Raw genomic sequence first — 13892 nt, forward strand, 5'->3', positions numbered from 1 at the left:
AAAAAAGAAGAAGAAGAAGAAGAAAGAAAGGAAAAAAAAAAAAAAAATCATCCCCCTTCTCAGCGCCTCCGACTCGCCGGGCTCCCACACCCGACCGCCTCCAGTCCTCCGGGAGGCTGGAGTGATTAGCATCCCGAGAAGCCAGTCGGAGGCCCAAAGCGCCGGAGAGCGCTCGCGGTAGGAGCGCCGGGCGGGCCTGCTTCAGCTCCGGCCCAATGGGGCTGGGGAGAGGGAGGGGCAGTAGGTGACAGGACCGGGAGCTAGGGGGAGTCGGGGCGAACTAAAGTGCGGGGATCAATGAGCGGCGAGCAAAGTTTCTGAGTCCTGCTCCAGCTCGCGGTCTTCCCTCCCCCTCTGTTTGTGTTTCAGCGACGGCCGCTGTGTGTGCGTGCGTGCGTGTGTGTGTGAGTGTGTGTGTGTGCGCAGCGGGGAAGGGGCGGGGAGTGTGAGGGACCCGCCGGAGGCTGAGAGCGGCTCGCGGAGCTGCGGCTCCACAGCGGTCCAACCTTCATCCCGGGCAGGCGAGAAGGAGAGCGCTGACAGGCGCCGTCCGGAGCTGCCGCGGGCGCCGCCACAGCCCCGCGCCGACTTCCCCCGCCTCCACCGCCAACGGTGAAGGAGAAAGGGGGGAGCAACCGCCCCCCGCCCCCAACCAAAAGGCTTGTGGATTACAAAGTGAAACTGACACGGGACAATAAAGGCAAAGATAACGGGGGCAGGGGCGAGGCGCGCTGGAGTGGGCTTCTGCCGGGGGCCGCCGGAGAACGATCCCCCTGGCATGGTGAGGGGAGGGGACTCGGGCACCGCACGCCGTTCCTGCGCGACCCCTGCGAGGCCGAGAAGAAAGGGGGCCGGACCTGCACTCGATTTGGATGTACAAATAATGAGACTGCAGGCACCTCGGCAGAGGTAAAACACCAAAACCCAAACAAAAATGCTGAAGAGCCCTGGATGGTGCCTGCGCGCGACCACCAGCTCGAAGCCGCAGCAGGGGCGGCGGCGGCGGCGGCTGGAGGAGAAGGGACGAAGCTGAGCGCTCCTGGGTACCGGAGCCCTAGCTCCAACGCGAGCGCCTGGAACGCAATCGCTAGCGGCCAGCGCGCAGACGCCGGCGGCCGGGCCTCAGCGGCCACTTCTGCAGCCCTGTCGAAGGGGCCTCGCAGCCTTGTTAGTGAGGAGTGAGGACTCGAGGAGAACCCTGGTCTCCAGCTTTTGGGAAAGGAATTCTATAATCTCCCGGGTCCCCACCGCCCCCTCCCCCGTGCGCAATTGTTCTTGCCACACATCTCTGCCGAGGTTCGTTCTTCCCTCTTCTGTTCCTTCGCGGTGGGTAAGTTCTAAAGTTTCCGGAGACAATTGTTTGCAATGATTCCTCATATACCTTAAATACAGGCAACCGCTCCCAATCCACACCCACCCAGGCGAAAACGCTCAGACTCTGGATTCAAAAAAATCAAAGTGAAGGGGGGAAAATGTAGGAGGTTGGAGAAACTTTTCTGGGAATTCATCAGCGCACAGGAGTGTCCCGCGGAATTCCTTGCGGCTTTTCGCCCGGGCATCTCTCTCGTACTGTAAGTCCAAATGGCTATCTGGAGCCTTTCTCTGACGCGATTTGCTTCTGCTGGGCTGGAGGGTCTTTGACTTAGTTTTTTTTTTTTTTTTTTTTTTTTTTTTTTTTTTTTTTTTTTTTGCTGGGGCTACTTAATCCCTGCTGTTACTCTTTTTGCTTCACTCTTCCTTCTTTTTATCACACCGTTCCAGGGAGCCAGGACCATGGACTTAGCAGACAGGGCGCCTGGACGCCCATGGCTCCAGTTGCCCCCTCTATCAGTATTTCAGCTCCTCCGAGTCTTTTGGCTGCTATCACAGCTCCCCCGGCCGGCCCAGGTCAGCGGGGCCGAGCAGCGCCAGGTGTTCCAAGTGCTGGAGGAGCAACCTCCCGGCACGCTGGTGGGCACCATCCAGACGCGCCCCGGCTTCACCTACCGGCTCAGCGAAAGCCACGCCCTGTTTGCCATAAACAGCAGCACCGGGGCCCTCTACACCACCGCCACCATCGACCGCGAGAGCTTGCCCAGCGATGTGATCAACCTGGTGGTCCTTTCCAGCTCTCCCACCTACCCCACCGAAGTGCGAGTGCTTGTGCGGGACCTCAATGACAACGCCCCCGTCTTCCCCGATCCCTCCATCGTGGTCACTTTCAAGGAGGACAGTAGCAGCGGGCGCCAAGTCATCTTGGATACGGCCACCGACTCGGACATCGGCTCCAATGGTGTGGACCATCGCTCTTACCGCATCATCCAGGGTAACGAGGCGGGTCGCTTCCGCCTGGATATCACCCTAAACCCGAGCGGCGAGGGTGCGTTTCTGCATCTGGTGTCCAAGGGCGGGCTGGACCGCGAGGTCACACCGCAGTACCAACTATTGGTGGAAGTGGAGGACAAGGGTGAGCCGAAGCGGCGGGGCTACCTGCAGGTAAACGTGACTGTGCAAGACATAAATGACAACCCCCCAGTTTTTGGCAGTTCCCACTACCAGGCGGGGGTGCCTGAGGACGCAGCGGTGGGCTCCAGCGTCCTCCAGGTGGCGGCGGCGGACGCGGACGAGGGCACCAATGCGGACATCCGCTATAGACTGCAGGACGAGGGGACTCCCTTCCAAATGGACCCAGAAACGGGGCTTATCACCGTGCGGGAGCCCCTGGACTTCGAGGCCAGGCGTCAGTACTCGCTTACCGTGCAGGCTATGGACCGAGGCGTGCCTTCTCTCACTGGGCGTGCGGAGGCGCTCATTCAGCTTCTGGATGTCAACGACAATGACCCCGTGGTGAAATTCCGCTACTTCCCGGCCACCTCGCGCTATGCCTCTGTAGATGAGAACGCTCAAGTGGGCACTGTGGTGGCTCTGCTCACTGTGACGGACGCAGACTCACCCGCGGCCAACGGGAATATTTCTGTGCAGATTCTAGGAGGCAATGAGCAGCGCCACTTTGAGGTGCAGAGCAGCAAAGTGCCGAACCTGAGCCTCATCAAAGTGGCCAGCGCCCTAGACCGGGAGCGCATCCCTTCTTACAACCTCACAGTTTCGGTCTCTGATAACTACGGGGCGCCCCCTGGCGCAGCGGTCCAGGCGCGTTCTTCTGTGGCAAGCCTGGTGATTTTCGTAAATGACATCAATGACCACCCTCCTGTCTTTGCACAGCAAGTGTACAGAGTGAACCTGAGCGAGGAGGCACCCCCGGGAAGCTATGTGAGTGGAGTGTCTGCCACTGATGGCGACTCTGGTCTCAATGCTAATCTGCGTTACAGCATCGTCTCTGGCAATGGACTAGGTTGGTTCCACATCAGTGAACATAGCGGCCTGGTGACCACTGGAATTGCCGGGGGCTTGGACCGTGAACTGGCTTCTCAGATAGTATTGAACATCAGTGCTCGGGACCAGGGGGTTCACCCCAAGTTTTCCTATGCCCAGCTTGTAGTAACTCTCCTGGATGTGAATGATGAAAAGCCAGTATTTAGCCAGCCAGAAGGGTATAATGTGTCTGTGGTTGAGAATGCCCCAACAGGGACAGAACTACTGGTGCTTAGGGCAACTGATAGAGACCTGGGTGACAATGGGACAGTGCGCTTCTCCCTGCAAGAGGCCGAGACTGACCAGAGATCCTTCCGGCTGGATCCTGTGTCTGGAAGGTTGAGTACTATTGCCTCCTTGGACAGAGAGGAGCAAGCTTTCCATTCCCTGTTGGTTCTGGCCACAGATCTGGGCTCCCCTCCCCAGTCATCAATGGTTCGCATAAATGTGAGTCTCCTGGATGTGAATGACAACAGTCCTGTGTTTTACCCAATCCAATATTTTGCTCATATTCAGGAGAATGAGCCTGGAGGAAGTTACATCACGACAGTATCTGCCACTGACCCAGACTTGGGTCTCAATGGAACTATCAAATACAGTATATCCGCTGGGGACAGGTCTCGGTTTCAAGTCAATGCTCAAAGTGGGGTTATTTCTACCAGAATGGCCCTAGACAGAGAAGAAAAAACAGCCTACCAGTTGCAAATAGTGGCTACTGATGGTGGCAATTTACAGTCTCCCAACCAGGCAATAGTAACCATCACTGTACTGGACACTCAAGACAACCCACCTGTATTCAGCCAGGCTGCCTACAGCTTCGTGGTCTTTGAGAATGTGGCTCTGGGATATCATGTGGGTAGTGTGTCTGCATCCACCATGGATCTCAATTCCAACATCAGTTATCTCATTACTACTGGGGACCAGAAAGGTATGTTTGCTATCAACCAGGTCACTGGGCATCTTACCACAGCGAGTGTGATTGACAGAGAAGAGCAATCCTTTTATCAGCTGAAAGTAGTGGCCAGTGGGGGCACAGTGACTGGAGACACTATGGTTAACATAACTGTTAAGGATTTGAATGACAACTCTCCCCATTTCCTTCAGGCTGTAGAGAGCGTAAACGTGGTGGAGAATTGGCAGGCTGGTCACAGCATTTTCCAAGCCAAAGCTGTGGACCCTGATGAAGGTGTCAATGGCATGGTACTCTATAGCCTGAAGCAAAATCCCAAGAACCTGTTTATTATCGATGAAAAGAATGGTAATATTAGTTTGCTAGGACCCCTGGATGTTCATGCTGGTTCCTACCAAATAGAGATCTTGGCATCTGATATGGGTGTCCCACAGCTCTCCTCTAGTTTCATCTTAACAGTTTATGTCCATGATGTAAATGACAACCCACCAGTGTTTGATCAACTTTCTTATGAGGTCACCCTTTCCGAGTCAGAACCCGTGAATTCTCGATTCTTTAAAGTGCAAGCTTTTGATAAGGATTCAGGAGCAAATGGTGAAATTGCATACAGCATTGCTGAAGGAAATACAGGGGATGCTTTTGGCATATTCCCAGATGGTCAATTGTATATAAAAAGTGAACTGGACCGTGAACTTCAAGACAGATATGTTTTACTGGTTGTTGCTTCTGACAGAGCAGTGGAACCCCTTAGTGCTACTGTGAATGTTACTGTAATTTTAGAAGATGTAAATGATAACAGGCCTCTTTTTAACAGTACCAATTACACGTTTTATTTTGAAGAAGAGCAGAAAGCTGGGTCATTGGTGGGCAAAGTAAATGCTATAGATAAAGACTTTGGGCCAAATGGAGAAGTAAGGTATTCCTTTGAAATGGTGCAGCCAGATTTTGAGTTGCATGCTGTTAGTGGGGAAATTACAAATACTCGTCAGTTTGACAGGGAGTCTCTTATGAGACAGAGAGGGACTGCAGTGTTTAGCTTTACAGTCATTGCAACAGATCAGGGGCTCCCTCAGCCTCTCAAGGATCAGGCCACAGTGCATGTTTACATGAAGGACATAAATGATAATGCTCCCAAATTTTTAAAAGACTTTTACCAAGCCACCATATCAGAGTCAGCAGCCAACCTGACACAAGTTTTAAGAGTATCTGCCTCAGATGTCGATGAAGGTAATAATGGACTTATTCATTACTCTGTAATGAAAGGAAATGAAGAAAGACAGTTTGCTATAGACAGTACCTCTGGTCAGGTGACTCTAGTGGGCAAATTAGACTATGAAGCAACACCTGCCTATTCCCTTGTAATTCAAGCAGTGGATTCAGGTGCAGTCTCCCTCAACTCCACCTGTACCTTAAATATTGATATTTTAGATGAAAATGACAATACCCCTTCTTTCCCTAAATCAACACTGTATGTTGATGTTTTGGAAAACATGAGAATTGGTGAACTTGTGTCCTCTGTTACTGCAACCGATTCAGATTCAGGTGACAATGCTGATTTACATTATAGTATCACTGGAACTAATAACCATGGAACTTTTAGCATCAGCCCAAACACTGGGAGTATTTTCCTTGCCAAAAAGTTGGACTTTGAGACACAGTCTTTGTACAAATTAAATATAACAGCAAAAGACCAAGGAAGGCCTCCTCGTTCATCTACAATGTCAGTGGTTATACATGTGAGGGACTTTAATGACAATCCTCCTAGCTTTCCTCCTGGGGATATTTTCAAGTCCATTGTCGAGAACATTCCCATTGGAACGTCTGTCATTTCAGTGACTGCACATGACCCTGATGCAGACATTAATGGGCAACTCTCCTATACAATCATTCAACAGATGCCCAGGGGCAACCACTTTGGCATAGATGAAGTCAAAGGCACTATATATACTAATGCTGAAATAGATCGGGAATTTGCCAATCTCTTTGAGTTAACCGTAAAAGCCAATGATCAAGCTGTGCCTATAGAAACGAGACGCTATGCTTTGAAAAATGTGACCATCTTGGTCACAGACCTCAATGACAACGTTCCAATGTTTATATCACAAAATGCCCTTGCGGCAGACCCTTCAGCTGTGATTGGTTCTGTTCTGACAACGATAATGGCTGCAGACCCAGACGAAGGGGCAAACGGAGAAGTGGAGTATGAGATCGTCAATGGGGACACAGACACCTTCATTGTGGATCGTTATAGTGGAGACCTGAGAGTGGCTTCAGCACTGGTGCCTTCTCAGCTGATCTATAACCTCATAGTTTCAGCAACAGACCTTGGCCCTGAAAGGAGGAAATCAACCACTGAATTGACCATCATTCTTCAGGGCCTTGATGGACCTGTTTTTACTCAACCCAAATATATAACTATTTTGAAGGAAGGTGAACCCATTGGTACCAACGTAATATCCATAGAAGCAGCTAGCCCTAGAGGATCAGAAGCCCCAGTGGAGTATTATATTGTTTCAGTTCGTTGTGAAGAAAAAACAGTTGGACGCCTCTTTACTATTGGACGACAGACTGGCATAATTCAGACTGCAGCCATTCTGGACCGGGAGCAAGGAGCATGTCTTTACCTCGTGGATGTTTATGCCATAGAAAAATCAACCGCTTTTCCCAGAACCCAGAGAGCAGAGGTAATGATTTTGTAGTCATTTATGAATTATTTGTTGATGTGCCTTTTAGAAAGATTGTTCTCTCATATTTACTTTCTATAATGATTTACCTTCATTGTTTCTATTACTGACAGGGTCATATAAAATGTTCTGTCACAAAGAGAACAGGAATCACATAAAATTGAGCTTTCATCCTGGTCGAAACCAAACAACAAACAGCTTATATGCTTTACCTCCTAGTAATCATATGTATAAGGCCAGGGAGAAATGTAGCCATTTCAGAAGTGGAAAAAAAAAAAAAAAAAAAAAAACAAAAAGAACGCTGAATCAGTGCACTAACTAGACACCTCTCAGTAAGGAACTCTGCTAGAGAATGGGCAATATCAGACTAAATTTCTGTTCCAAAACCAAAAACTCTGGTAGAAATCAGCATTAGAGCAAAGCTTTCTGGGAGGAGTGGCAAGACAGTACCGACTGGCAGTTTACATCAGGATAGTATTAACTTTCACATCCTCAGCAGTCTTGGCAGTTTCTTTATAGACAGTGACTAATTTTAATGTGCTGAGCCAAGTTTGGGGAGATTCCTGATTTCATCTGCTTTCACATTTGAGGCACCATCTTCTGACTTAGGGTAATCCTTTCTCTTCCCTCTTGAAGGAAAGCATGTAATGTGCTATGAATTATCAGAGATTAGAGGGTGCTTCTTGATACAAATCTGTGTTCAGTGCTATAGTACAGGCACATGTTGCTCTGTCTGCTGATGGGTTAGAGATTAGGGTTTCTACCATATGCCTAAAACATTCCAAGCCTGGCCTTCCCTGGGCTGTACTTTAGGCTACTACCTCTGTGTTGCATTTTCATTGAACTGCTTCCAGTGTTGTTTTGATAATCAACTAGAAATCACACAGCTAGACTCTGGAAAGCTCTTGTTCTCTGTTTTCTGAGTTCCTTTCTCCCGCCTCCTCCCCTCAAAGACATTCTAGTGTCACTCAGCCAAAAACACAAAATATCAAATGTCATTTGGGATACTTGGCAGTAACCCAGACACAATATACTAGTGAGATTGAGGCTTACGTATTTGTTTTCTTGCTTTCTTTATTTTGGGTGGGGGGGGGGCGGTGGAAGGTGAGCAGTTTTCTTCATTTAAAATATTCACTTATTATTATTATTACCCTTTTGAATCCTTGTGATTTTTTTTCATAATAGCTAGCTGTATCTATTCTTCAGATAGAGCAGCATATTCATGGCCTAGAGGATATTAGAGATATAATTAGAGATATAATTCTTAATAGAGATACAATTCTTAGCGATATAATGCTAACTGGAATTCAGTTTTATCTTATATACATAGCCCTGAAGGGACTTGTAACCCAAATGTCCTCTTTTCCTAATTAGAATTTTAAAGATCTTAACATGGGTCTTACATGTAGAGCTATTTGGTTTAACTTAGGCCATGATTTACATACATTTTTATATTGATATCTGGTTGTCCCTTATGTTAACTGACCCCCTATTTCTACCTTCCTTCTCTGGGAATATTTATTAGATAAAGAGATTTAATTAGTTAGAAAACTGAAATATTTATTAAAGATAGGCAACTAAGTCTTTCTAGACTTTAGATGAATTTGCTAAACAGTGAAACAAATTATGTTATTGGTTGTTGCTTGGTTCAGTGCATTATATTTTATTAGAACAACATGGAGAATGAGAATAAATGCCCATTGGTATCATTAAATTTCTTTTGCCTTGCTATTTAATCATTAAATATGCAAAGATTAGTTTGGCTTAAATTTATTAAATAGTGCTGGCTCTGCAATAGGCATGAGGATCAAAAAGTAATAATTGTAAGTCATTTTGCTGGTCATAGGGGATAGTATTCCTGTTACCTTTTAAATATCAAATAACATCAATATAAAAAATTGTTCATATTTACTACACCCTATTTATTTAAAAATCTGGGGATAATTCATTATGGTGATTTTTTTGTTAAGGAAAAAAAAAAAAACTGCCAGGGTATATTCTGTGAACTAAAGTGCTGAAATTGTAAACCAAGTTTGAGTTTCCAAGCTCCAACCACTCCTATAATTAAAAGCAAATGTGTTTCTCCAAAGAATATTGAAAGCAGTGGTTGGGAGCTAGAATTTCATATTATTATTGGTTGTATCTTTCAAGTATATACAATAAAGTTCTTTTTTTCTTTCTGCTCAAACAATTAATTTACTGTGATTGTGCAAAAATAAGTTATATTACCTCTGGTTGTCAGAGGTGATTTTTCAGTTGTTTGTTTTCAAGTGCAAACTTTGTTCCAATACTTTTTTTTCCTTTTTCTTGTTATTCATGTGCACTGATAGGGCTCTGGGTTGCTTACCCAGGTTTCTGGCTAGAGTCGTAGCTGATCATTCCATGGGCAAGCAGAGGGTCAGTGGGTAAAAGAGAAATGATTTAATCTGCATTCTTTTTCAAGCTCTGACGCGTATGGAGAGAGCAGAGGTCCGTGGCTCTGATCTTGCTCATTCCAGAGATCTTTCCAATTGTATACCTTCACTCACTCTCCTTATCATATCTAAACCTTTGACATAAATAGGAATTCTTCAAGGATGGCTTCTGAGTTGCTTCTGACTTGCAAACACAAGGTTTATTATAGTTTTGTGTCTTTGTATGCTTGGATGAATCTTGATTATGTTAGAACAGCTAGAGACTGTGGACTCTGAGAAAGAAACTGAGGGTTTTGGAGGGGAGGGAGTAGTGGGGCATTAGGTAAGGCTGGTGGTGGGTATTAAGGAAGGCACGTATTGTATGGGGCACTGGATGTGGTGCATAAACAACGAATCTTGGAACACTAATAAAATAAAATAAAATAAAATAACAAAAAATAAAATGGATAAAAAAAGAACAGCTCATATAAAGTTTGTACCATTTTTCTAGGTTCAAGAAAAAATAGGGATGCAGTCCTTCAAAAGACATTTCTTTTTTAATATGTGTTGTATAGAAACATGCGACTTAGGGACCTGGTTGTACCTCAACAAAGAGGGAGGTTTTGTTTCATTGATCTTTGTTATCTCAGAGTCTAGTATATACCTGTGGTATAGCAGGTGCTCAGTACATGTTTGTTAAATGAGATGGTAGAATAGTTAAGACCAGAATGTGTTTTCTTTTGTCTCAGGAATAACTCAACAGAGAGAAACTGAGGGAACAGAGGAAATTAGTAAACTTGATTTTGCTCATGAATTGAAGTAAGGACATAAAGACATGCCATGTCGTACAAGTGAATTGAGAACTGTTAGAAAACTCAGAGAGGAAAGAGAAACTTAGGTGGGTGGTCTTAGGGTTTTAATGGAAGGACATACTGTATATGTTTCCAGCTCACAGTTCTCAAATTTGTCAGTCTTAGTACCCCTGTATGCTCATAGAAATTGTTAAGGACTTCAAAGAGCTTTTGTTTACGTGTGTCTTCTCTATCAAAATTTGTCATTTTGATCATAAAACTGAGAAAAAAATTAAATATTTATTAATTTGTTTAAAAATCATATTAAACACATATTTTTACTCTATTGGAAGACTTTATTTTCCCAAATTTAAAAGGTAATGAAAAGAGACATTATTTTATATTTTCATAAACACCTTTAATAGATGGCTTAAGATAACACAGCTGGATTCTCAAATCTTCTCATTCATTCCATTGCAATAAATTATTTCAGTTAAAGTAGATGAAAAGAATCTATCCTCACTCAGATCTATGGCATTGGGTAAGGGAGATATACTTTGGTATTCTTTTCAGATAATTGTTGATTTTCTTTTTATACTATACCAGAACTCCACAAATGGCACTTTCTTAAAATTTACTCGGAATGTGGAATTTGAAATCCTATCAGTGAACTTTTTATACTTTGTTACATAAAAATACATTGATCTATCTTGCATTTTGAATGGACCTTTTTTTAACTATTCATGATTTAGAAATATCAAGAATTGATCATTTGGAAAATATTGTTATAAGTGCTCAGAATCTTATAAAAAACTTTAAATATATATTGACTCTCAACTTCATGGCAATGGTTAGAAGTTTTTCAAAATTTGAATTTTTACTCAGAATCTCAAATTTCGTTATCAGTAACATATATTATTGTTTTCCTTCAAGTGTCAGGTGCCCTTTGTTCATTTGATAACAAACAAGTATCTGTCACATACTGAAGTCTAAAAAATATATAGTTTCCCTTTCAGTTATTCTTTCAAACAAAAACTGTATTCTGTAAGGAAAACAACTGGTTTACCTTACATTTCACTCACATGCATTCTTTTCTTTGAGGCAACTATAGTCCTTAGGTAAAAATTAGTGGTTTAGGTACATTCTACTGCTTTCCACACAAAATATTAAAAAAATTCAGATTTAAGTGCCTAGATTTAATAAATTTCATAATTTTGCTATTTCTTCCAAAGATTTTCTTCAGTTTTTAAATGAAACAGGCATTTTATTTTTACTGTGAGTACCTAGAAGTGAAGAATACAATTACTGCTAGAATACTGGAGAGCTACTGCTTTAATTTGTGCTAAGGCACTAGCAGTTTTACCCATCATGGCTTTTGCACCTTTGGTGTACATGTCAATACAGAGAAAAAGACAAGTAATGTTGTTCATTCTTATGAAGACAGTGTTGACTTCCCAGGCCTCTTTAATGGGTCTCTGGTATGCCTCAAGCCCTGTGTTGCACTGAAGAGAACCATTGGTCTAGGTAATGAGATTTTTACATCTCAGTGTAAGAAAAGCCATTAGAAAGAGTCTATTAGAAGTGTGTTTATAATATTAGGTGCACAGACTATGACAGTAACAGAAATGAATTTTAGCAATTGGGTAATAAATTAATTTATTTTCACAGTGAACACCATCAAGATTTCTAAGAGAAATCAGAAGACATTTATAAGACTAGTGCTGAATACCAAGTTTAGAAATGATTGTCTTCTAGAGGGTTTAGAATCAGAGCTAGTGAACCTTAGATTAAACCTCTCTGTATCTTGTGTATCATCCCTCACAGGCAAAAAATAAGCAACAGAACGCAGTAAATAATAATAATAATAAATAATAATTACAATAACACTTATAACATAAATGTTATATATATATAACAATAATAATAAATACAATAACATTTAACAACTATTGCTATGTTCAGTCATTAAGTGCTAAGTTCTTGGAGAGTTTACCCTTTGAGCCTCATAACACTGTTAATATCATTTCCACTTCATAGTTGTGGAAACAGCTTCAGAAAAGTTAAATGATTTTCTTAAATTCAGATAGATAGAAAGGAAAATCACACCCAGCCTGCATACGTCCACTATTTATACTCATACCTACTATTCTAGAAAGCCAGGGAAATCTGTGGTTTCAGTTAAGAGAAGGGCCCTTTACTCTGTAGATATGAGTATGTATGCTTTTAATAATCTTGTTTTCAAGCCCTTATTTATTGTTAAAAATCTTTGAATTACAACTCCCTTAGTCTGAACTAAGGGAAATGGCTTTTGCTTGCCACAATCCTGGCCATCAGCAGATGCTATACATTTTTATGGGTCAGTTAGTGGCGGTAACTGTCCCCAATTGGGACATGTGGGAGTGTTTCTAGAGCAGGAACGAAGGGTCAGAATACAAGAGAGGGGGGTTGGAGACAAGTGAAGAGCCCAGGTATTGGTAATCCCTCTTCTAATCCACAGTACCGTACAATTTGGAAGTAGATGCTGTAATTTATGAAGGTGGAGAATCCATTTTTAGATTAACAGATGGTAAATCTTACTCTCCTAGGGAATACGATAAAGTTGGAGTGGATGGTGAATGAAGATTCCATTAAAGGAGGAAGATATTTTATTGCTTTTTCTTCTTTTGATCTCCAGAGTATTCTTTTTAAAAAGCAACCTGTGGTTATTTTCTGATTTTATTTTGTTTTATTGATATGTTTCCAAATTTATTAAACAAGATATTATGATTCCATTTTCAGGACATGTACAAATGTGTATTAAAAACAGCAATATTTTTGGCCAGTTAAGCTTATGCTCCATATTTATATATGGCTTCAGGATGCTTGATTTGGTCTCCCTGTTTTGGTAATAGATTTCCATGGACATAATTTATCTTCTGATTAATTTATTCTTTCTTTTTTTTTCCCTTGCCTTTATTAAAACACTAATCATTTTAATTCTTTGTTGTTCCAGTAGATTTTGAGGCAACTACTCCAGGATTATTTTGGAAAAGTATATATGTACTTAGCATTTTGTGGAATCAATTCTTCCTTATATTGTTTACAGCTTGCACTTTGTCATCATTACAATGAAAAACTGCCTAGGAACCTCATTAGTTGTGAGGGACTGTTGAATTAGTGACTATAAAGGATTTCACAGGCCTGAAGGTGTGTCCTGTATTCCAAGAATTAATACATCTAAAGTTGAGCTCTTTATAATACCCTTGAAAGTAGGTAGTATTCAAAATTAGGAGCATGTGAGTGAAACTAGGAAAAGAATAACCAGCAAATAATTTGGGCCAAGATGAATTTTAAAGTACTTTAAAGTAACCTAGATATAAAATGTGGTAATTTTCTAATGTTTTCAGCCTTTAAGCAGTCTGTGACAACAGTGGCCAATTTTAGTAGAAGTAGGAGAACGTATAAAGAACGAAGACATGTAAAAGCAATTCTATTAGACAAGTTTTTTTTTTTTTTTATAAAATACACATACACAATATATTATTTATTAACATATATAAGATTATATGTTAGCATATATGCAACCATTATACAAAGACTGATGGATTTTCTCTGCTGTTAAGATGTGAGACAAAATGAGACAATAAATTCATGGAGAAGAAACATAATCTAATTGGCAGAGAACTTATATGTGGTAATCAAGAATTGACTACAGCTCCAGTTTCTTCTAGTTTCCAGACATATATCCATATTTAAGAAGCAATCAGTGAGTAAAAACCAAATT

General features: G+C 42.6%; 1 protein-coding gene across 1 annotated transcript in view; it reads left to right on the forward strand.

Moving 5' to 3' along the window:
- Positions 1-1700: 1700 nt before the first annotated feature.
- FAT4 (FAT atypical cadherin 4) overlaps positions 1701-13892 on the forward strand; it is a 179439-nt gene continuing 167247 nt past the window's right edge. Inside the window, exon 1 of the mRNA XM_059378162.1 lies at positions 1701-6945. Coding sequence (XP_059234145.1) covers positions 1774-6945 — 5172 coding nt within the window. The 5' untranslated portion in view covers positions 1701-1773. The remainder of the gene's footprint in view (positions 6946-13892) is intronic.

This window comes from Mustela nigripes, chromosome 1, assembly GCF_022355385.1.
Source record: "Mustela nigripes isolate SB6536 chromosome 1, MUSNIG.SB6536, whole genome shotgun sequence".
Lineage (NCBI taxonomy): Eukaryota > Metazoa > Chordata > Mammalia > Carnivora > Mustelidae > Mustela > Mustela nigripes.